We start from the raw sequence: 25,904 nt of genomic DNA, 5'->3' as shown, positions 1-25,904 counted from the left end.
TTACAGAGGAACAAAAATAAGGATAACATCATATTTCTCATCAGAACTATTGCAAGCAAGAAGACAGTAAAACATCCTTAATGTATTAAAAGAAAAATACCTGTCAACCTAGAATTCTATATCTGTCAAAAATATATTTTAAAGATGAGGATGAAATAAATATGCTTCCACACACAACTGATAAAATTTATCACCAGCAGACCCCCACTATGAGGAATGTTAAAGTAGGTACTTCAAGCAGAAGGAAAATGATACCAGGTGGAAATCTGGATCTACACAATGACAAGCACTGGAAATAGCTACAGGAGTAAGTACGTAAGATTATTTTTCTTATTATTTAAATCTCTTTAAAAGATAGTTGACTACTTAAACAAGTATAATGCAAATGTATTGTGATGTTATAATATATGTAAAGGCAAAATGCATGGCAACAATAACATAAAGTCCAGAGGAAATATATTGTTGTAGGCTCTTATACTATTCTGATGTGTTATAAAATCACTTGAAGTTAGACTGTGACAAGTTAAAGATGTATTCTATAAACCCTAAAGCTATCACTAAAGTAGTAAGAATTACAGCTAAACAAGATGATATCTATAAAAAGAGATATTATAAAAGAGATAACAAAAAATAGTTGATCAAAAGTAGGCAGAAAAGTGCAAAAAAAGGAAACAAAGAACAGATGAGAGAAATAGAAAAAAACAGCAAGATGATAGATACAAATCAATTACTACATTAAATGCAAATAGTCTAATCACCTCGATTAAAGGGCAGAGATTGTCAGATTAGATTTTTTAAATTACTGCCTATAAAAAGAGACACACATTTATCAATAATATAAAAACACAAGTAAGTTTAATGTACAAGGATGGGAAAAGATATATCATGCTAACACTAATCAAAAGAAAGCTGGAGTGGCTTTACCAATATTTGATGAAGTAGATTTCAGAGCAAAGAATATTATCAGGGGTAAATAAGATCATTTCATGATGGTAAAGGGGCCATTAAATCAAAAGTATACAACAATTCTAAACATTTATGCACCTAATAAGAGAGCTTCAAAATAAATGAAGCAAAAACTGATAGAACTGCAATGTGAAATAAACTCCACAATTATAGTCAGAAATTTCAATCCCCCTCCCTGAATAACCTGTAATACAAGTAGGTAGAAAATCAGCAAGGTTATAATAGGCTTGAAAAACATTATCAGCCATCTTGACCTGATTACATATATAGAATATTACTCCAACAACCAGCAGAATACAAATGCTTATCATATGTATACAGAATTTTTAGCAAGATGGACAATAATCTGGACCATAAAGCAAGTTTCAATAAATCCAAAAGGATTCAAGTTATACTAGCTATGTTCTCTGACCACAATGGTTAAATACAAGGAGGAAAGAAATAATAAAGATTAAAGCTGAATCAATAAAATAGTAAAGCAAAAAACAATAGAGAAAACCAATGAAACTAACAGCTGAATCTTTGAGATGATTAATTAAATTGATGAACCTATAAACAAATTGATCAGGGGAAAGTTACATATAAATTACCAATATTGGAAATGAGAGAGGTGACAGATTCTACTGATACTAAAAGAATAATATAATATTTTGAACAACCCTATAGTAATAAATTCAACATCATAGGAAAAAATGGACAAATTCCTTGAAAAACATAAATTACCAGACTTTCTCAAGAAAAAATGGATAACCTAAATAGCCCTATATCTGTTAAAGAAGTTAAAGTTGCAATTTAAAAAAAAAAAAAAAAAACCTTCTCACAAAGAAAAATACAGGTCCAGATGGCTTTACTGGTGAATTCTACCAAACATTTGGGGAAGAAATATTACCAATTCTACAGAAACTCTTTCAAAAAAATTGAAGAGTTGAAGAGGAGGGAATAATTTCCAACTCACTCTATGAGGCCAGCATTATCCTGATATCTAAAGCAGAGATAAGTTTACAAGAAAACTACAGACGAATATCCCTCATGATTATAGATGCAAAAATTCTTAGCAAAATTTTAACAGAACTCATTTAATAAAATAATTATGCTGAGTGAAAGAAGCCAAACAAATTTTAAAAAGGGTATATACGGTGTGAGTCCATTTATGAGTCTCTAGAAAATGAAAGTTAATGTAGTAACAGAAAACAGACCACTGGATGCTTGAATAGAAAGGAAGCAGAGAGGAAGTAGGAGAGAGATTTAAAGGAAGAAGAAAACTTTAGAGGATGTTGGATATGTAGAAAATGGTTTCATGAGTATGTGTGTCTATAACACAGGTGATATATATGCTTTAAATATGTGAAGTTTGTTGTGTGTCAATTATACCTCAAGAAAGCTATTTATTTAGCTTTCTCTGGGTGGTCCAAATGTGAGCCAGATATGCTCCCCAAGCCATAAGATGCTCTACTTCTGCTTAGTCCACCTCCAGTTCCCCCATCCCAAATTCTCATCAGAGTATTTCTGAAGTCTTCCCTTTATTTCACTATAAACCTTTCCCACTCCCCTCTTGTCTTTGAGTCTCTGCCAAATGCAAGTGATGGTGGATGATCCTTCCTATATCAAATGCCAAATAAATAGTTTCTGTTTATTCTCATGTCAATAGTCTTTGTTTCCACAACTGCTTCTATTTTTTATGACACTGATTTTTTTTTTACTATGGAGAAGATTCGTCTTCAGTACTACTATGAAAAGAATCATACGTTTTATATATTCTGATTTTCAAAATGTAAAAATACCTAAACTGGGATATAAATCATATAGATCTCTGGTTGGTTATGAGGAACAAAAAATAGGGAAGCTGGCAGACATGACCAAATCAGGACAATTCTGGGTTGATTGTTGCAGAGGTTATGGTTTGGCTTCCTGGACTGACTGCTGCAGAGATTGTGGGTCAAGTTCTATTGTTATATATCATCTGGCCATTGTCTGTTTGAATATTCAATCACAGACACCACCATGACTAGCAAACAAGAGATCAAGAGCAATGCAACTGTCCACCACTGCTCATGCCAATGAGTTGAGACTGATTTCTATTCCTTCTAGAGCTTAGGTAGTATCATTAATAACTTCTGCCAAAGTTAATGATAACTTCATCTTATAGCCTTTTCTATTTGTATAATTCTCACCATTGAGAAGACTGCTCTGATTATTAGGATAAACAATGAGTCAGCAATTCCTCTAGGTAGAGTACCTGAACAATCAAGGGTAGTCTCCTTTTGTAGCTTGCATCTGAGTCAGAATTTCCAAGCTTGGTAGTTTATAGAATTAGAGTTTAGGTGTATAAAGAAGTCTTGGGATGCTGTTACTAAAGTGGATAAAATCTTAGTCTGAGGCAAACAAGACCATGTGTTCTGCCTGCAAAGGAAGTAGTAGCCTATAGGGGCACATGGAGATCCAAGAAAAAAGATTTTATCATAAAATGAAGTCAGAACCAAGAACTTACATATTTAGATCTCTATTAGTCTCTTCCAAGTGGCAAGTATTTGGCCCATCACCCTAAAAAGTTTGTTGAATTCAAATTTAGAATTACCTGGGGTCTGATCAATAGATTGTACTAATTGATTCTTTCTCTGGGAGAAGGGAAAATAGCAGAGTCACAGGTTAATGTGTTTATTGTAGTTTGTCCATGTAGGTGCAAGTGGAATAGCCATTGGCTATAGTTCTCTATGATCTCATTTGATGCTAGCCTATACGTTTTCATTGTGAGAATCCAATGATGAATGGCATATCCAACAGTCAGTAAGGCTGAGGGCAGAGGGTCCTATCTGGGACAATCTAAGAAGAGTGACTATGTTCTGATCCAACAATTATAATAAAGAGGGGGGGAAAGGAGAGAAGGGAGCATTCTGGGTAGAAAACATCAGTGATCTATATAGTAATAGAGAAGGAGAATATCAGTAAGTCGGTCACAAACAAAACAACAATTAGACAGGGGTCCTGGTACAATGTCTTAGTTGGAATCTGTCCATTTTCCAAGGCCATGTGCTTATTCCAAAGGTCTTTGGTCCATTGTCTATTTCCAAAGATCATCTGCTTCTAAAGGATCTGTGATAATCCTCAGCTTGAAGTCCCCTATTGGAGTAGACTTCCAGTTATATGGAACTCTGAGTTGCTTATTTAGCTGTGAAAAGTTAAGTCAAAAATTGACTTACTGAAGTTTCACTAATATATTTGTTGTGTTAAAAAATGATTAAAGAAGACAACTTACGTGATACAAACAAACTTTACTTAACACTTCATGAAGTAGACAATCTCCTTTTGGAGAACTGCAAAATGGGGTAGAAGGAAGGAAGCTTTTACAGGATAAAGAAAGAACAGGAAAGAGAAAAACAGAAAATATCTGATTGGCTGGGGCCCCACAGTCAACCATGTTCGGGTGAGAAGGCCAAGAGCTGGCTTGCATTTGGGGATTGACCGAGTAAATATACTGCATTTCTGGTCAAGTGGAGCATTTAAAGGGATGCGAAAGTTATCTAAGTTTCAGTTTACTAATGTGGCACCCCAGGCAGGAGTGGCTCCATCTTGGGCCTAGAAAGGTATTTCAACAGTTATTAACAGTACCTAATAAGGTCCCTTCCAGTGAGGTTCAAGAGAGGTTTTTCCCAGTGTCTCTTCCAATAGATAAAATTTCCTAGTTGATGATCACCAACAGCCAATTTAAGAAGTGTCATGTGAAGCTGGCCTTAACGTGTCCATTATAGGACTTGCAATATTTTGCCACATCTGCATGGAGCAGAAAAGAGTCTAATATCAGGGGTGAAATTTCTAAAAGTATGTGCCTTCCTGTTAACAGTTCATAGGGATATAACCAATGTGTCACTGAGACATATGGCCAAAAGGGCTAGTGGGAGTACCTCTAGCCAAGAGAGCTCAAGAATTTCTGAAAGTTTTGCTAATTTTAATCTAAGGATTCCATTGGTTCTTTTCATCTTTCCAGAAGTTTGTGGGTGGTAAGGACAGTATAGTTTTTGAGAAAGAGTGATGCCATACAAAGTTCTTTTATAGTAGTTCATGTAAATTGTATGCCTTGGTCACTCGATATAAAAGTTGGTATACCCCAGATTCGAAACACAAAATCAAGCAGCTTTTTAGAGACTGCAAAGAATGTTCAACAAAGAAGATTTTCAGCAAGAAAATGCTGTAACCCATCCTAAAAATAAGTAAATCCCATGGAGAGTGGGAGCTGGATAAAATCTATCTGAAGCTCTTCAAAGGGTCCTGGAGGTTTGGGTTCCTGGCCATGCCTCATCTTTACAGTTTTTCCAGGATTATGTTGTTCACAAGTAACACATGTCCCCAAAATAATCTCAGCTGTCTTTTAAAGTTTTCCCACCAACATTGATTTAAGATAGTAAGCAATATGTCTTCACCATGATGCGTAATTTCATAGAGAAATTCAGCTAATATCCACTTGAAATCATCTGGTGCCACCAAATTGTCATCTTGAGAGTCTCAAGGATTATCTAAGTGAAGTATACACCACATTTCTTCCATTCTTCCTTTTCCAAATCATGGGCTGGATTTTTGATGTGGATATTTGATAATGGCTTCTTTGTCTCAATCCAGAGATTTGTCTTTTAGGGGGTTAGTTAGTATCATAATCTTGGTTAAGCCTGCTTGTTTGGCAAAATGATCTACTAGAGCATCTCCCTTAACTTCCATTTAATCTTTTTGTCTCTGTTACCATGGGCCTCAATCTTTACAATAGCCCTTTCACTGGGAAGTTGAAGTGCATCTAAAAATTTCTTAACTTGTTGTCCACTTTTGATGGGGATTCCAGCAGAAGTGAGAGAATCTTTTTGTTTCTAAAGCAGCATGTACTACTACAGAAGCATACCTGCTATCTGTATATGCGTTTATTCTCTGGTCTTTGGCTAGTTGACAAGCTCTAATAAGTGTTATAAATTCTGTCGTCTGGACTAACTTTCCCTAAGGTAGAGGACTATCCTGTAATGGAGAGTTGAGATTAGTGATAGCATTAGCGATGGCATGATAATCTCCAGTTTCGACTTTGAAGTATGACCCATCAACAAATACTATTCTCAAAGGGAGAATTCTCAAAGGGAGAATCCTCTCTAATAAAGCTGAGTGAGGTACAGAAAGTCCCTAGCTGAAGCAAGACGATTGTGAGGTTCCCTTTCTGGTAAGGGCAGGAGAGTGGCAAAATTCAGGGTGTTGTGCAGTTAATAGTAATGTGAGAGGGAGAGGGCAACAGAAATTCATAAAAGGTTAACTGACGGACTTAAAAGTGTTGTGTGGAGACTGGTTCAAGATGGCGGAGTAGAAGGACGTGCTCTCACTTCCTCTTGCGAGAGCACCGGAATCACAACTAACTGCTGAACAACCATCGACAGGAAGACACTGGAACTCACCAAAAAAGATACCCCATATCCAAAGACAAAGAAGAAGCCACAGTGAGACGGTAGGAGGGGCGCAATCAAAATAAAATCAAATCCCATAACTGCTGGGTGGGTGACTCACAGACTGCAGAACACTTATACCACAGAAGTCCACCCACTGGAGTGAAGGTTCTGAGCCCCACGTCAGGCTTCCCAACGTGGGGGTCCGGCAACGGGAGGAGGAATTCCTACAGAATCAGACTTTGAAGGCTAGCGGGATTTCATTGCAGGACTTCGACAGTAGTGGGGGAAACAGACTCCATTCCTGGCGGGCACACACAAAGTAGTGTGTGCATCGGGACCCAGGGGAAGGAGCAGTGACCCCATAGGAGACTGAACCAGACCTACCTGCTAGTGTTGGAGGGTCTCCTGCAGAGGCAGGGGGTGGCTGTGTCTCACCATGAGGACAAGGACACTGGCAGCAGAAGTTTTGGGAAGTACTCCTTGGCGTGAGCCCTCCTAGGGTCCACCATTAGCCCCACCAAAGAGCCCAGGTAGGCTCCAGTGTTGGGTCGCCTCAGGCCAAACAACCAACAGGGAGAGAACCCAGCCCCACCCATCAGCACACAAGTGGATTAAAGTTTTACTGAGCTCTGCCCATCAGAGCAACACCAAGCTCTACCCACCACCAGTCCCTCCCATCAGGAAACTTGCACAAGCCTCTTAGATAGCCTCATCTACCAGAGGGCAGACAGCAGAAGCAAGAAGGTCTACAATCCTGCAGCCTGTGGAGCAAGAACCACATTCACAGAAAGATAGACAAGATGAAAAGGCAGAGGGCTATGTACCAGATGAAGGAACAAGATAAAACCCCAGAAAAACAACTAAATGAAGTGGAGATAGGCAACCTTCCAGAAAAAGAATTCAGAATAATGATAGTGAAGATGGTCCAGGACCTTGGAAAAACAATGGAGGCAAAGATAAAGAAGATGCAAGAAATATTTAACAAAGACCTAGAAGAATTAAAGAACAAACAGAGATGAAACATACAATAACTGAAATGAAAACTACAGTAGAAGGAATCAATAGCAGAATAACTGAGGCAGAAGAATGGATAAGTGACCTGGAAGACAGAATGGTAGAATTCACTGCTGTGGAACAAAATAAAGAAGAATGAAAAGAAATGAAGACAGCCTAAGAGACCTCGGGGACAGCAATAAACACAACAGCATTTGCATTATAGGGGTCCCAAAAGGAGAAGAGAGAGAGAAAGGACCCGAGAAAATATTTGAAGAGATTATAGTCGAAAACTTCCCTAACATGGGAAAGGAAATAGCCACCCAAGTCCAGGAAGTGCAGAGAGTCCCAGGCAGGATAAACCCAAGGAGAAACACGCCGAGGCACATAGTAATCAAATTGGCAAAAATTAAAGACAAAGAAAAATTATTGAAAGCAGCAAGGGAAAAATGACAAATAACATACAAGGGAACTCCCATAAGGTTAACAGCTGATTTCTCAGCAGAAACTCTACAAGCCAGAAGGGAGTGGCATGATACACTTAAAGTGATGAAAGGGAAGAACCTACAAAGAAGATTACTCTACCCAGCAAGGATCTCATTCAGAGTCAATGGAGAAATCAAAAGCTTTACAGAAAAGAAAAGCTAAGAGAATTCAGCACCACCAAACCAGTTCTACAACAAATGCTAAAGGAACTTCTCTAAGTGGGAAACACAAGAGAAGAAAAGGACCTACAAAAACAAACCCAAAACAATTAAGAAAATGGTAATAGGAACATACATATCGATAATTACCTTAAACGTGAATGGATTAAATGCTCCAACCAAAAGACACAGGCTCGCCAAATGGATACAAAAACAAGACCCTTATATATGCTGTCTACAAGAGACCCACTTCAGACCTAGGGACACATGCAGACTGAAAGTGAGGGGATGGAAAAAGATATTCCATGCAAATGGAAATCGAAAGAAAGCTGGAGTAGCAATATTCATATCAGATAAAATAGACTTTAAAATAAAGAATGTTACAAGAGACAAGGAAGGACACTATATAATGATCAAGGGATCAATCCAAGAAAAAGATATAACAATTATAAATATATATGCACCCAACATAGGAGCACTTCAATCCATAAGGCAACTGCTAACAGCTATAAAAGAAGAAATCAACAGTAACACAGTAATAGTGGGGACTTTAACACCTCACTTACACCAATGGACAGATCATCCAAACAGAAAATTAATGAGGAAACACAAGCTTTAAATGACGCAATAGACCAGATAGATTTAATTGATATTTATTGGACATTCCATCCAAAACAGCAGATTACACTTTCTTCTCAAGTGCACACGGAACATTCTCCAGGATAGATCACATCTTGGATCACAAATCAAGCCTCAGTAAATTTAAGAAAACTGAAATCATATCAAGCATCTTTTCTGACCACAACACTATGAGATTAGAAATGAATTACAGGGGAAAAAATGTAAAAAACACAAACACGTGGAGGCTAAACAATACGTTACTAAATAACCAAGAGATCACTGAAGAAATCAAAGAGGAAATCAAAAAATACCTAGAGACAAATGGCAATGAAAACACAATGATCCAAAACCTATGGGATGCAGCAAAAGCAGTTCTAAGAGGGAAGTTTATAGCAATACAAGCCTACCTCAAGAAACAACAAACATCTCAAATTAACAATCTAACTGTACACCTAAAGGAGCTAGAGAAATAAGAACAAACAAAACCCAAAGTTAGTAGAAGGAAAGAAATCATAAAGATCAGGGCAGAAATAAATGAAATAGAAACAAAGAAAACAATTGCAAAGATCAATAAAACTAAAACTGGTTCTTTGAGAAGATAAACAAAATTGATAAACCATTAGCCAGACTCATCCAGAAAAAGAGGGAGAGGACTCAAATCAATAAAATTAGAAATGAAAAAGGAGTAGTTACAACAGACACTGCAGAAATACAAAGCATCCTAAGAGATTACTACAAGCAACTCTATGCCAATAAAATGGACAACCTGGAAGAAATGGACAAATTCTTAGAAAGGTATAACCTTCCAAGACTGAACCCAGAAGAAATGGAAAATATGAACACCAATCACAAGTAATGAAATTGAAACTGTGATTAAAAATCTTCCAACAAACAAAAGTCCAGGACCAGATGGCTTCACAGGTGAATTCTATCAAACATTTAGAGAAGAGCTAACACCCATCCTTCTCAAAATCTTCCCAAAAATTGCAGAGGAAGAAACACTCCAAACTCATTCTATGAGGCCACCATCACCCTGATACCAAAGCCAGACAAAGATATTACAAAAAAAGAAAATTGCAGACCAATATCACTGATGAATATAGATGCAAAAATCCTCAACAAAATACTAGCAAACAGAATCCAGCAACACATTAAAAGGATCATACACCATGATCAAGTGGGATTTATCCCAGGGATGCAAGGATTCTTCAATATATGCAAATCAATCAATGTGATACACCATATTAACAAGTTGAAGAATAAAAACCATATGATCATCTCAATAGATGCAGAAAAAGCTTTTGACAAAATTCAACACCCATATATGATAAAAACTCTCCAGAAAGTGGTCATAGAGGGAACCTACCTCAACATAATAAAAGTTATATGTGACAAACCCACAGCAAACATCATTCTCAAAGATGAAAAACTGAAAGCATTTCCTCTAAGATCAGGAACAAGACAAGGATGTCCACTCTTATGACTATTATTCAACATAGTGTTGGAAGTCCTAGCCACAGCAATCAGAGAAGAAAAAGAAATAAAAGGAATACAAATTGGAAAAGAAGAAGTAAAACTGTCACTGTTTGCGGATGACATCCTAAAGATGCTGCCAGAAAACTACTAGAGCTAATCAATGAATTTGGTAAAGTTGCAGAATACAAAATTAATGCACAGAAATCTCTTGCATTCCTATACACTAGTGATGTAAAATATGAAAGAGAAATTAAGGAAACACTCCCATTTACCACTGCTACACAAAGAATAAAATACCTAGGAATAAACCTACCTAGGGAGACAAAAGACCTGTATGCAGAAAACTATAAGACACTGATGAAAGAAATTAAAGATGATACCAACAGATGGAGAGATATACCATGTTCTTGGATTGGAAGAATCAATATTGTGAAAATGACTATATTACCCAAAGCAATCTACAGATTCAATGCAATCTCTATCAAACTACCAATGGCATTTTTTACAGAACTAGAACAAAAAATCTTAAAATTGTTATGGAGATACAAAAGACCCCGAATAGCCAAAGTGGTCTTGAGGGAAAAAAACGGAGCTGGAGGAATTAGGCTCCTGGACTTCAGACTATACTACAGAGCTACAGTAATCAAGACAATATGGTACTGGCACAAAAACAGAAATATAGATCAATGGAACAGGATAGAAAGCCCAGAGATAAACCCATGCACATATGGTCAACTAATATACGATAAAGGAGGCAAGGATATACAATGGAGAAAAGACAGTCTCTTCAATAAGTGGTGCTGGGTAAACTGGACAGCTACATGTAAAAGAATGAAATTAGAACACTCCCTAACACCATACACAAAAATAAACTCAAAATGGATTAGAGACCTAAATGTAAGACCGGACACTATAAAACTCTTAGAGGAAAACATAGGAAGAACACACTTTGACATAAGCCACAGCAAGATCTTTTTTGATCCACCTCCTAGAGTAATGGAAATAAAAACAAAAATAAACAAATGGGACCTAATGAAACTTAGAAGTTTTTGCACAGCAAAGAAAACTACAAACAAGATGAAAAGACAACCCTCAGAATGGGAGAAAATATTTGCAAACGAATCAGTGGACAAAGGATTAATCTCCAAAATATATAAACAGCTCATGCAGCTCAATAGTAAGAAAACAAACAACCCAATCCAAAAATGGGCAGAAGACCGAAATAGACATTTCTCCAAAGAAGACATACAGATGGCCAAGAAGCACATGGAAAGCTGCTCAACATCACTAATTATTAGAGAAATGCAAATCAAAACTACAATGAGGTATCACCTCACACCAGTTAGAATGGGCATCATCAGAAAATCTACAAACAACAAATGCTGGAGAGGGTGTGGAGAAAAGGGAACCCTCTTGCACTGTTGGTGGGAATGTGAATTGATACAACCACTATGGAGAACAGTATGGAGGTTCCTTAAAAAACTAAAAATAGAATTACCATATGACCCAGCAATCCCACTACTGGGCATATACCTAGAGAAGATCATAATTCAAAAAGACACATGCACCCCAATGTTCATTGTAGCACTATTTACAATAGCCAGGACATGGAAGCAACCTAAATGCCCATCGATAGACGATGGATAAAGAAGATGTGGTACATATATACAATGGAATATTAGCCATAAAATGGAACGAAATTGGGTCATCTGTAGAGACGTGGATGGATCTAGAGACTGTCATACAGAGTGAAGTAAGTCAGAAAGAGAAAAACATATATTGTATATTAACGCATAGATGTGGAACCTAGAAAAATGGTACAGATTAACCGGTTTGCAGGGCAGAAATTGAGACACAGATATAGAGAACAAATGTATGGACACCAAGGGGTTAAAGTGGCATGGGGGGGGGTGGTGGTGGGATGAATTGGGCGATTGTGATTGACATGTATACACTGATGTGTATAAAATGGATAACTAATAAGAACCTGCAGTATAAAAAAATAAATAAAATAAAATTTAAAACTTCAAAAAAAAAAAAAAGAGTGTTGTGTGTTCTGTCTTTACCCCACGTGGAACCGTAAATTCAAGCAGGGAGCCCAGAACTAATTCAACAGAAGCGTCAACAAGTTTTGCAGTGGCAGCTAGAGCCTAGCTGTCCACATAGAGTGTTGTCCAGTCAGTTGAAGGCAAAAAGGAATTGACAGCCCTGGTGTAGACGCACACTGAGAAAGGCAGAGCAATAATCTGCTGCAGTGAAGCAGGTGATGTAGGGAACAACTGATGACAGCATAGTGTTTCAGTTAGGTACTAATGGAAAGGAAGGGATAATAATTGTATTGATGTCCCTGAGATCTTGAACAAATCAGTATCCTTGTCCATTTGGTTTCTTTACTGGCAGCACAGGAATGTTACAAGGGTTAGTGAAGGTTATGAAAAGGCCTTTGGATATGAAGCCCTGGACCATAGATTTGAGGCTTTCCTTTGCTCTAGCTTCTGGCTTTGGGGAAGTTTGGATAAGAGTTTGGTAGGACCTATCAGAACTTTAATAGATTCCATTCCAATTGTTTTTCCTATGTCAATTCCTATGGGAACTTTAGCCCATAGAACGTCAGGTAGTGTCAAGATCTTCATCTGGAGTATACACCAAATACAGTGGAGAAAGGGAGGTTTATATAGAGCAGACGCAACTTGACTATGAATAGGTGAGTCCGCTGAAACCAGAAATAGTCCCTCTTGTGTGCATTTAATATTTCAGTTCCATTTGCAAAGTTATCTCTCCATAATAAATTTGTAGGGATGGTATCACAGAGCAGGAAGGAATGTTCTTCAGTCAAAGACCCAAGGATTGTAGTTAAAGAAGAATCTGTGGGTTATTTGAAATACCTACCTGTGTGCTATGTTTACTCCAAAGAAGAGGCTGAGCAAAGATGGCAGGGGTTGATGTAGAAAGATTAGTGTTGTTAGAAGATATTTTCTAGTTTATCCCAAAATCTCTTATAGTTTCATCTTTTTGTTTGTTGCATGATTGCATTATAGTCCAATCAACTTTTATTGGAAATGTTTCAGGTGTGGCTTTTAGGAGAGTTTGACCTATCTTATGGGCTTTTTTTGACCCTGGGGTTTATTGTGGAAAGAGGGATCCTGTAGGTCCCTTTCTGCGTCAGTCCAATCTAGCTTTTGCCATCCAGGATTTAGCATCTGAGGTTCTGATCACAATGTGTACAAGTTGATATAGGTCAGGTAGCCCTGGGTCATATGTATCCAAAGAATTCCAAATTCTTCCATGAATATTTGCTGGTGTTGCTTGGGTTTACAGAAATCTTTCATTACAGCTCTTAATTCCCCCTGGGTCCAAGGTTTAAATTTTATGCTTGTCTGCATATCTAGCTTATGGGAGGGATGAATTCTTAGAGGCAACTGGCGTTTGAGGGTTTTAGAAGAGTTGTTGATAAAAGGTAGGAGGTCTGGACAAGAGAAATATGAAGGGGGATGGGCAGAAGGGAAGAGAGCAGGAGATAAGGGGGACGGGATGGGGGGACCTGGCTACAGGAAGGCAACTGGAAGACAAGGAGGCGGGGGACTTGCTATGGAAATGAGTCTAGATGGTTGTTTAAGTTTGCCAAATTGTTCATTAGCTTCGACCAAAGAATCTTCTAGTGAAGCAATTTTGAACAGAGTTTCATTTCAAGGTGTCTGCAAACCAGTAAAAAAAAAATGCTGCCCATTGAGTCTGAGAAGTTTATTCTCTTTCTTTCGTAAGGCCCTCTCAAATGAACAATTTTGTTCAAGACCAGTGTTCCACACACTGGCCACTGAAGGCCCAGATCATCCTTGGGGAAGTTATGCCATTTGAAACACAGGTGCAAGAATTAGAACTGTCATGAGCCGACATATAAGAAGTAGGAGTTTTTCCAGAAGGAAGAGAGGAATTAGACTTAGCTGACCCCATAAGAGCTGGCAACAAACAGTCCATTGAAAGTGCTGCTGTGCACCGTGAGTCTTGAGCCCCCAGTGCGATGGTAACTGCCTCCAAATGTAGACCCAGCACGCTACACCTCCAGGCAGGTGTAGAACCAGAGAGGAAGCTCTCTGTGGATCAAAGCCAAACTCTGGGGACCAAAAAAAAAAAAAATTGAAACACAAGGATAGTCTTATCTAGGCTAAGCAACGTATGTCCAAAAGAATGCCAGGCAAGTGAGAACAATACTGGTCTGTGAGACCAGCTTAAACAAAAAGCTTAAAAGGTCTATGCCTGTGTTCTACTCTGTGATAAACAACACTTTTAGATGACATAACATAAAACAGAAGTAGAAAAGAGAGCAAAAAAAAAAAGGAATAACCTAACTCCACCAGAGATGCCAAACAAATGGGAACCAATAACAAAACCGGGATATCAAACTGAGACTCGATAACCAAAGAACTCAAAGCAAAGGGCAGAGTTCAGACCCAGTGCTGACTTACCATGTCAACGCCTATAAGTGTACTCGGTGGGTACTGCACCTGGTTGAAGGCTGGCGCCCATGATGACAGGCAGTACAGACAACATCTCAATGGAACCTTCAGGAACACTATGGAAATAAGGACCACCCAAGGAAAACAACCAGAAGTTATTTATTCAGAGCATGCTAAAGTAAGCCACCACTTGTGTTTGGCAGAGACTTAAAGGCAGGGGAGTAGGAAAGCTTTATAGTGAAAAAAAGGGAAGGTTTTCAGAAGTGCTCTGATTGGATCTTGGTGGCATGGAGAAGCTGGAAGCAGGCGCATTTTATGGTTTGTAGAACATATTTGGCTTCCTCTGACTGATCCTAAGTTGGAAGCAGGGGCAAAAATTGGAGAAGCTGGCAGTCACTGACCGAGTCCTGACTGTTCTGGGCCGTTTGCTACAGAGCTTGTGGTTTGGCTTCCTGGACTGGCTGCTGCAGAGGTTGTGGATTGGGCGTCTGTCACCCTACATGGACTGCGCATTGTCTGTGTGTATGTTTAGTGTCTCACAGTGGAAGCTTGGCATTGTAGATATTTTTAAAACCTGGCTGATGGACCATGTTTTACATTTTAGCTATTGAACAATATAGTCATATAATAATATTTGGTCGTATAACATTTTATGCTTTCTAATATTGATACAATTTCAAATACATTCTTCCCCCCCCCCCCTTTTATCCTTACAGCAACCTTGTAATACTGGGGAGGTTAATTACCTAATGTCATTCATTGGATTTGGGCTAGAGTTAGGGGTCAGTCACAGTATAGCCTGATTTGCAATATAACACTCAAATTGGCAGAGATATCATCTATAATGGCTTTAAAATAAATATTTTGGGCTCTATGGGATAAAGGGTCTGTTCCAATTGCTTCTAAATTCATTACTTAAAGTTAGGATAAATCCTTGAAGGGTCACAGCTCCCTTCAAATCCCTACAAGGCTGTCATGTGGAAGAAGGATTAAGTTTATTCCTACGGCTCCAGACGGCAGAACTCACACCAGTGAGTGGAAGAGAGGCAGATTTCAATTTACAATGTGAAATATCTTTCTAATAATGAGACACTTGCCCCCCAAAGAAGAGGTCACCTTGTGAAAGGGCCAGTTCCTCACCTCTCTTAGTGTTTGAGTAGGACTCCATGATCCTACTCCTCTAGAAAGTGCTTGCACTGGCCAGGCCAGCTAATCTCAAAGGACATCATAAACTTCAAGTTTATGAAAATTTTTTAAATTATAAAAAGAGGCATAGACATTTTAAATACAGCAATTTAACATCATTCAAATTGTGAATGAAATTATCATGCTATGTTTCTCAAAAACAATCAGTTCTATTTTAAACTTTACCCCCAGACTCTTCTTTGAATCAGTATTTTTGTCCTCTTGCCCATATATTTTCAAAAACATTTTTTAAAAAGAAAAAAAATTAAATTCTAATAAAAGTACTAATAGGAAGTCATCTAATTCAATCATCCATCTGCATTGTTTTCTGATTGTGCGCTTATAACTTTATACCAAATGTATTGCGCTCATTGTTTTTGATGTTTTAATAAATTGTAGTAATTCAGTAAGGTTAAAAAAAGAGAGAAACCCTTCCCATTGAATGGTAAATGCTAGGATTTTAATCTGTAATCTTAATTCTTTGAACATGTTCTTTTTCCTTCTCTGTGGCTTCTTTTTTAATGTTCCCTCAGGTTGAACTCAATTATATTCTTTTCTAGTTTACAAATAACTTGAAGCCGAAAGAAAAGAGTCCTCCTGACTTGTGACATATTCTGCAAGGACTTCCGAGGGATCCTCTTCTCAACCCACCCTTTTACCTGCCTCTTCAACTGTTTCAATTGACTCCCCTAATTTTTTCCTGAAGGGTTTCTCCTTTTGATTTGGGGCTGTGGTTTCTCTCCTGAAAAACAATACAGAATCCTGGGGATTCTGCTAAATCTAAGAAATCACTGCAGAGGTAAAGTAGACAAGAAGTTGGGGCAGAAGTTGTGCCCTCTGCACAAAGCCAGAGAGCCTCTGCTCTGGGTCGTCTTTGACAACTTCCGGGACCAGACTTAAGGTGGTGTTCGAAATTGTTTTCTTTACCATATCTATTTATTTTTTATGACTGTACATATTTACATACGTACACGTATGGCGAGGGAGAGAGAAAGTGATGACGTGAGGCTTCTTGAGATTAGGAGGTGATAAGAAAATAAAGCAGGTGGCTGGGAAGGGAGAAGGGAGAATTCTGTTAGAGAAGGGAGAATTGAGAGTTAACCGTCGTTCAGACGAGCAGGAGGTCTCTGCAGGTAGCAGTCTGGAAATGCGAACTCGTGCACCCTCTTTTGGGGACAGGCTCTGTTGCTTTCTATTTCTTCGCTTGCAGCCACGTGCCTATTTATTTGAAACTGACTGAATTTCCTCTCAATGGCTGGTCAGGTCGATTCTTCAAGACTAGTGGATATTTCTTTTTAATGTCTCCAATGCAATTTTTTCTTTTTCTGTCTTTTTTTCTTTTTTTTTTTTTTTCTTTTTTTTTTTGAGGTTGACGGGGAAGAGATGGTTGAAATTCTGGCTGGGTAAGTGGGGGATTCTCAGAAATGAGAAAGGGGGAAGGAAACGGACTTAGAAGCCGGCAAGCAAAGCAGCAGCCCCCGGCCCCCCCATCCTCCGCAACCCCTACCTCCGCCCCGTGACCTTCCGTGGAGACCCCAGGAGGCTGCATCAATATTTGATCAGCCTTTCGCCAGCGCGTTGCCAGCACTCGTCGGCAGGGCTTGTCAGGCATCGCCTGCGCTGCGCTGCGCTGCAGCCGGCGCCGGGGCCCGCAAGGGGCTTTGGAAGGACCGGCTCTTCGCTCGCCCCCTCCCCTGGGGCGCGGCGCCCACCATGCGGGGCTGCACGCTGCTCTGCGCGCTGCTCTGCGCGCTGCCCTGGCTTCTGCCACCGGCAGCACCCGGGCTCCCCGCGCAACCCTTAGCGCGGCGCCGCGACCCCCGCGACCCCGCCAGGGGCGCTGAGTTCGATCGCATCTACAACGGGGTGGTGAGCCTCAGCACCGAGAACATCTACTCCTTCAACTACACTAGCCAGCCCGGCCAGGTAAGACACTCGCTCCCTTCGCTCCCAGGAACTTGCCAGATCTCAGAGCCCCGTCGCTGCTCTGGGTCCCTGGGGAATCGACCTCGGGAGACCACAGGGACCAGGGGACCCTCGTTCCCTTTCTCCTTCAAAGCAATCACTGCCTTGCCCAAGCTGCCGCATCCTCTGCTACCGGCCTCGGGGACACCTTCGCCTCCTCTCGCGCCTTCCCGGCCTGGTCTCTCGCGTTTCTGGGCTTTGCAGGGGCGCTGGTTCCCTGCACCGTCTGCGGGTCCTGGCCCCCTGCTGGGCCCTTCTCTAGGGAGGTCACGATTTCTAAGGCTGAGGAGGGAAAGGACCACACCTCTGTTCCTAATCCCCTGCGGGGCAGGAACCTCACCTCTTTTGGATGATTCTGCCAGACTTCTATTTCATAGCACATGGGGAGGGAGAGCTGCTCAGAATCTAAAATGGGAATGTGTGAGAACGGACCAAGCTGCAGAACCTCTGTGTGTTCAAGAGTCACTGCCTGCGTTTCTGTACCGTTGTCACACGTTTGTGCTTCAGAGAAGCCAGAAGACCCGGCCAAAGATATTGGAACTGCAGCCATCAGCCGATTTATCCAGGTTTTGATTTTATACAAGGATGGATAATTGAGTGAAAGTTCTAGACCTATTTCTGACAAAAATTGAGGTGAGACAAGGGAAGGAAAGGACTGTTCCAGCAACTACCCCTTTGACACATATACTCTGATTGTATAATGTAAGAAAACGCATACAGTTAGCTTTTCCCCTCTAATAGGAGGCACAGAGAAAAGAGAAAACTCCCCAGTGTACCTGCCTCTAGATCTTCTTCCCATGAACGTATGTGAATGAATGTGTATATATATGTATACATATGTATGAATGTATATGTATCCCTTACTATGCCAGCATTCCCTACTCACTGGGGAAATTCCAGAACCAGATGATTGGGATACCATGATATGCCTCCCTAACTCTCACTTAGGATCAAAACTCAGAAACCTGGTAGCTTGGGGTAGTATTTAGCCAAGAGGGACCAGTGTGCCCATCACCACTCCCAGACATTTCCCAAGTGTGTGTACTGAGCAAGTGCACCATCTCCAGTCTGGCACCAGATCCTAAGCTTGGTCTTCACCATGGACCATGTCACCATATTCTTACCCTGTCCTGTCCCTCGCTGACCTTTAGGTTGTACTCCTGAAGTAAGCAGAGTGGCTGTGTGCAGAGCCATTCCACTGTAGACAAGTTGGGGGGGGGCAGTTTTTACTCCCCACATTCCTTGTAACCCACCTTTTCCAGTTCTGTGTGCTGTATGGACCAGCTGACATTGCACCTAAAGTGTGTTCCCAGCCCTGTTATTGGCTCAGAATAAATAAATGTCTGAAAAACCCCATGATCTCTGGGGTGTACTGCCAGTTTCCCCCTAAATCATTGGTAAGGAAACTCAAATGATGTGTGCAAAGTAAGACCCTACATCAGGCTTTAGTATTTCTTACACTGCTGCTTAGAGATAGAGTGACTGCTTTTTTTACTGTTCTTTGGACCTTTTTGGCTACAGTATTCAGTGAGTTCCTCTACCTCAGCACACGTTGCACTGTTTGCAGTTAGGGACACCTACCTGACTTTCCCAGAAAACCGTGAGATATTGAGGATGGGGGCAGAGTTATGTCCACTCTATACCCTAGTACCTAGCACAGTGCTTGGCACATAACAGGTTTACTAATGTTTTTGAAAAAATGAATAAATAGTTGAAAAAAGATTTAAGGAGTCTTTAAGCTAAAACTAAATAAAATATACATTTTAGTAGGTTGAATGTGAGGTCATTTCAGATAAAAACAAAGTTTTTAAAAATTGTTCTGAGATTATGCTCTTTCCATTTTGCCTGTATGTATGTTAAAATGCCCTTTATTTTATGAAACAATGGTGATAGTTTTTAAAATATCTTTGCATAATACAATAAAAAGCTGACAGTCCCTAAATTTTACTAGTCTGAGAAATAGAGTTGGAAACCTTAGGACTAGCAGAAAACTCAAGTGTTTTAATTATTTTAATGCCAGTATGCAATAATATGAACCAGATGTCCTCAAATCTTATAGCCTTCTGAAACTTCTCTTTAATGTGCAAATAAGACCGTGGAATCCTCAATCAATTTACTTTGGAAAATTGCCCTTCTCTCCCTCCAGTCCTGTATTCCAGTTGCTTTCTCCAGAAATGGCATTGTTCTGACCTACCCATCCAAACCATTATTCTGTTTCTCTTGATGGCCTCCTCTCTTCTTGGTCCCTTTTGCCTCATGTTGGAGACCAGCGCCCCCTCCTTCTAATACCATGAACACAATCCTGTTGGATATAGCAGAATTTTACTGAAGGTTTGGAGTAACATAAGGGAATTGCAGAAAAGCACGGAGTAGGTGATAGACTAAACCAGAAATCTAAGCGACACTGTCATAACAATTTACCAGCTATTCCTCCACCAGGAGAAATATCAGGATGGTGGCACTATTTTTCAGGCCCTGGCTTGTCACCATCTTCTTGGCCACCCCTCACCCCAAATGCTGGCCTCTCAGTCTCTAAATTTTTGTTATTCTCTCACATCAAGCAGTTTTGCCTCCATGACCAACCCCAAACTCACTAAAGAACTCTGCTAAATAAAGAGCTATGAGCCCAAGAGCAGAACCTTCTTCCTTTAACCTGAGCAAAGTCTTGGTCAGGGCTCTCTCCCCTGCACACGTCATTTCCCATCTACCTGTCTTCAGTGCAACTAAGAATTTGGTTTAGACACAGGTGTATTCTTAATTGGAAAAGTGAAAAATATTGAATGAAATACATATAACAGTGTTTATATTGGCACTAATGGACATGTAGCACATTAAATCATTAAATTCACACTACAGAGCATTATAAAAGGAAGACTTTCCTGAACTATTTTTCAAATGCTTCCCATTTCTTTTCCAATGAACATAAATTTTATTTCCTAATTTTCATGTAGCATCTAGCTCTCCAGAGAGCAGCTCTCCAGAAATCTTGACTTCACACAAGTTTTTCTCAATTTAATTAGGTACATTTTATTTAAAGATTTTTATTTTTGAAAAGACTAATCATCATTCAAATTACACTGGATGTTTCATAAAATTACACTGGATGTTTCATAAAGACACTGTCTGCAAATACTGATTATAATGCTGTAAGCAAAGGAAGAAAAATTAAAACAATGTGGATAAGTGCATTTTTTTAAAAAAAAAAAGGAAAAAACAGAATTCGGTTTAGAAAAATAAAAAGACTAATTTTTTTCGTTTTAATCTTTTTTCCTTTTCTCTTCAAGCCATTGGTATGTTTGCCTTTCTTTTTCCTTCAGCTTGGAGGAGAAAGTCTATTCTAAGTTTAGGCTTTGGTGCAGAGAGGAAACTGCCGTGGGAGACTTTGTTCCTAACCTCCCCTGTCAGCCACTGCATCTTCCATACCAAGCGCTGTCTTGGGAGAACTATTTAGCCAAATGTGTCATGCTAATTAGCTAAGCTAGCGCCTAGAAAAGTCTCACATGCCTTCCAGGCTGAGAGTAATGTAAATATGAAGTTGCCGTTAAAAGAAAAATCACTGAAGGAATGGAGTGACTGGTTTAAGGAAGGATAATGAAAAGAACGATTGAAGGTACAGGTCAGGCAAGATCGTGGTTCATTTCAGTCCCTGGAGGGGCAGTGTCTGGAGACTCCTTTCAAGGGGCATAGGGTTTCATTGTGCCAAGGGCTGGGACCAAACTAGAAGGAAATCACCTTGTTGAGAAAATTGTCAGGGATGGGTTTGACTGGGACAGAGGGCATAAAAGCAGGTTTATTGGGAAATGAGAACACTCTTGTAGAGACAGGTGGCGACAATAATAAGATGTTTAGATTTGAGCTAGATGGTGATAAGAAGCCCTTAAATAAAAATCTAACCATGACCCAGAAAGAGGTCTTCTCGAGGCTTTCAGTAACAGAGTTCATTGTTTGCCATAGATTTTTGAATTTGAAATGTTTCTCTGGACTTATTTCTTTCATTTTGTTTATTAAACTGAGGCATTTATCTTTTAATGACATATAGTTTTCTATACCTAAGGAACAAATCTTGGCTTTATTAATACCAACCAGTATCTAGAACCAGTTATACCAGCCTGTCAGATCCAGACTGAAAAAGCCTATCCAGTTCTCATGAACAGGACATGCCAGGGGTAACTTCTAGCTGTATACATTACTACTTAGAAGAATTAAAAATGTTGATGCAATAGCCTCAGTTCTCTCCATCTCGTATGTACTCTCCCCGTGTTCTTTACAATCTGAGGCAGAGAAACCTCCTCTGCTGTCCTCCCACATCTCCTTACTGAACTGGACTGGTGCTTGTTTGGGAAGAATCATCTCATTAGCACATTACCTGGGTGGTTGGTTACTGTCTCAGTCAGTTCGGGCTGTTAGAGTACCACATACTGGGTGCCTTAGAAAACAAACATTGATTTCTCACAGTTCTGGAGGCTGGGAAGTTCAAGATCAAAGTGTCAGCAGACTTGTATCTGGTGAGAGCTGGCATCCGGGCTTGTAAACAGCACTTACAGATGTGTCCTCATGTGGCCCAGAGAGCAGAGAGAGAAGCCAGCTCTCTCATGTCTCTTCTTATAAGGGTACTAATCTCATCACGAGAGCTCCAACCTCATGATCTAATTAACTTCCAAAGGCCCTACCTCCAAATACTATCACCCTGGGGATTAGGCTTCAACACATGAATTTGGGGATGGGGGGGACACAAACATTCAGTCTGTAGAGTCACCTCTCACATTTTCCTGCGTGGCTCTGAAAAAAGAGTATCGACATGTCATAAGGGTATTTAGAGGCTGACATTACTCCAGTTATGAGTCTGATTTTATGGAGGGCCCATCTTCTGCCTGCCTTGACCCGATAATCATATGTTAAACTGTACAATGGACCTCTACCTTTGCTACTTGTGCTGAACTTGTTTTTCAATTCCTTTTTGTTTCTTGCTGAGTGCCATGTCTATAAGCTTGCTGTAGTGTTGGGTTTGGTTTTTCAGTTGTTATTTTGTTTTGTGTAGATTTTACTGCTGTGATGGTCCCTTCTGACAGGGTGTTTTAGGTTCTTATACAGTTCATCGAGATTTTCAGCCTTTCTGCCTTTCCCGATTTGGTTTCAATGTGTTACCTGATGTATCTCCTATGTCATTCCTCACTGTTAGCTTGAATCTTAAAGACCAAGGGACTTGAAGATACCGTGAAACCTCTTTGCTGCTAGAAGTGCCAGCATGTCTTTCTTCATTTCAAATAGAAGTAACCACACCCTGTTGACATTTTTACACGTTGCCGTGCAGCACCCCAGAGTATGTTAGCCAGCTCTTCCTGCATTGTTTAATGCTGGAACTGACTGAAGTTCATGTCAACACACCAAGATGGTGTGTTAATGATTTAAAGGCACATCTAATGAGCTATTGGAATTGGGGCCTCACCATCCTTTCTGCTTATTTGCTAAGAAAGATATCAAATATATCATGGGCTGCCAGACAATATAATCATAGTCTTTTCTATTTTGCTAAAAAAACAAAAAAATTATAAACATTGATTTTTTTTTTCTTTTCTTGGACATTTTGAAAATGGAAACTTTGAGGTTTTCCAGTACATTAGTTGGCTATGCAAACCAAAACAAAACCTAAGGACCTGTATTTTGCTTAAAACCTAAGGTCAGCAATAAGAATAACATTGTATTCTATTAAGTCCTCAGCCTAAGATCCTTCGGTTTTTATATATAAGAATGTGTGTAAAAATTAGATAGGAGAAGCAGTTGATTTACATGTTAAAAGACAGTGCTCCATTCCTGAAAAGCAAAGCTGAATGTTATATAGCAAATTTAAATTATATAGTAAATGTTATTAATAAAATTAATTAAAATTAATTTGCTGTAATAATTAATTACTTCAAATTCTTATTCCCCTCATCCCCTCAGTTTATTTGAAGTGACAGTAATAGCCAAAGAAATTGATTTTACTATTGGGAAGAAGTTATATGCAGATGTTAATTTTGCTTCAAGATTCAACAGGAGATTTTTCAGTGAGTTTAACAAGAAGAGTAAAGCTGGCTTGAAGTTGTCTTATATTGAAAAATGTGTCCAGAGAAAGTTGAATATAAGTTTTCTTTCCTGATAAGAAAGCTGTAGGAATCCACTTCCCTGTCACAGCTCCCAAGAAGTGGGAAATTTTCTCTCTATTTGGACCACTGAAAAGGTTTTGAGGAGCTAGTTTTCAATCCATAATTTTAAGGAACTTTATTTTGAACCCAGCCTTCTAAAGCTGATCCCAAGGATGGCCAGGGGCGTCACTATGTAATTATGAAAGTATTGGTTATTTAAAAGTGAAGATCACCTATGTTTTGGTTAGACTCTTAAGTGTTTGAATAAAATACTTAATTTCCAAAAATGGTGGCAAAATTAAAGTTTATCTAACATCATCAAGTAACATGTTGTCCTGAGTAAAAACATCCTTTGGCTACCTGGGAACTTACACTTGATACTGTGGACATTTAAAAGTGTAGATAAAAGTTCACCTCTCCCTCTGCCTAAGCTTGGCTGCAAAAGATTTACGACTTTGTTTGCTTCCTCACTGTCCCCTATATGTACATATTTTTAACAAAACTTTATTCTTCAAAGCAGTTTTAGGTTTACAGAAAAATTAAGCAGAAAGTGCAGAGAGTTCCCATATATCCTCTCCCCACCCTCCCCCATTCACACACAGTTTCCCCTATTATTAATATCTTGCATTAGCGTGGTACACTAATGATGAACAAATATTGGTGTTATATTGATACTGTATTGGCCTTTATTATTTACTAAAGTCCACAGTTTACATTAGGTTCACTATTAGTGTTGTACAGTTCTATGGGTTTTGAGAAATGCATAGTGTCAAATATCCATCATTATGGTGAATTGTATAGAATAATTTCACTTCCATAAAAATCCCCTGTGCTCTACCTATTCATCCCTTCTTCCTTTCTTTCAAACCCTAGCAACCACTGATTTTTTTTTTTACTCTCCTTATAGTTTTGTCTTTTCCAGAATGTCATATCGTTGAAATCATACAGCATGTAGGCTTTTCAGACTTGCCTCTTTCACTTAGCAATATGCTTTCAAGGTTCCTCCATATCTTTTCATGGCTTGATAGCTTATGTCTTTTTAGTACTAAATAATATTACATTGTCTGGATATGCCATAGTTTGTTTATCCATTCACCTATGAAGGACATCATGGTTGCTTCCAATTTTTGCCAATTATGAATAAAGTTGCCGAAAACATTTGGGTGCAGATTTCTGTGTGGACATAAGTTTTCTTCTCATTTGGGTATATACCAAGGAGCTTAATTCCTAGATCATATGGTAAAAGTATGTTTAGTTTTATAAGAAACTGTCAAACTTGTCTTCCACAATGACTGTACCATTTTGCACTCTCACCAGCAATGAATGAGAGTTCCTGTTGTTCCATATCCTCATCTGCATCTGGTGTTGTCAGTGCTTTAGATTTTAGCCATTCTGATAGGTGTAGAATGATATCTTATTGTTTTAATTTGCAGTTTCCTAATGGCATATACAGCTGAGTATCTTTTCATATGTTCATTTGCCATCTGTATATCTTCTTTGGTGAGGCATCTTTGCAGATCTTTTGCCCATTTTTAAATTGGATTGTTTGTTTCCTCGTCATTGAATTTTAAGTGCTCTTTGTAGATTTTGGATACCAGTCCTTTATCAGAAACAAGTTTTGCAAATATTTTCTCCTTGTCTATGGGCTTGTCTTCTCATTCTCTTAATAGCATTTTTCATAGAGCAGACATTTTTTAATTTAATGAAGTACCACTTATCAATTTTTCCCCATGGATCATGCCTTTGGTGTTGTATCTAAAAGTTTGCCATAAAATCTAAGGTCACCTAGATTTTCTCCTTATATTATCTTCTGGAAGTTTTATAGTTTTGAATTTCACGTTTAGATTTATGATTCATTTGGGGTTAGTCTTTGTGAAAAGTGTAAGGTCTCTGTCTAGAATTTTTGTTTGGTTTTTGTTTTTGTTTTGCATATGATATCCAGCTGTTCCAGCACCATTTGTTGAAAAGGCCACCCTATATTTTTAGTATTATAGTACTGCGTATGTGTGTATACATTTATAGCCTATCTTGGGCTAAAGAGTTTGAAGCAACTCTTTATTTGGGGCTCAT

The 25,904-nt window shown here is 39.1% G+C and overlaps 2 protein-coding genes across 8 annotated transcripts in view; one reads left to right on the top strand and one right to left on the bottom strand.

Annotated features, from left to right (window-relative positions):
- Window positions 1-25,904, bottom strand: part of SPICE1 (spindle and centriole associated protein 1) — a 204,793-nt gene that overhangs the window by 73,058 nt on the left and 105,831 nt on the right. The window contains exon 1 of one of the 3 annotated variants that reach the window (XM_059921122.1): window positions 14,055-14,075. The exons of the other annotated variants lie outside the window; for them this stretch is intronic. The gene's annotated coding sequence lies outside the window, so the exon portion shown is untranslated. Of the gene's footprint in view, window positions 1-14,054; window positions 14,076-25,904 lie in introns of those variants that run through there. 3 annotated transcript variants of the gene reach the window in all.
- SIDT1 (SID1 transmembrane family member 1) overlaps window positions 17,461-25,904 on the top strand; it is an 84,708-nt gene continuing 76,264 nt past the window's right edge. For all 5 annotated transcript variants that reach the window (XM_059921130.1, XM_059921129.1, XM_059921126.1 and 2 more), the window contains exon 1: window positions 17,461-17,673. In XM_059921130.1, the coding sequence (XP_059777113.1) occupies window positions 17,461-17,673 (213 nt within the window). The remainder of the gene's footprint in view (window positions 17,674-25,904) is intronic.

Source organism: Balaenoptera ricei, chromosome 4, assembly GCF_028023285.1.
Source record: "Balaenoptera ricei isolate mBalRic1 chromosome 4, mBalRic1.hap2, whole genome shotgun sequence".
NCBI classification, from domain to species: Eukaryota; Metazoa; Chordata; class Mammalia; order Artiodactyla; family Balaenopteridae; genus Balaenoptera; species Balaenoptera ricei.
The sequence above is the reverse complement of the archived record's forward strand: the minus strand, read 5'-3'. Positions and strand labels throughout refer to the sequence as shown.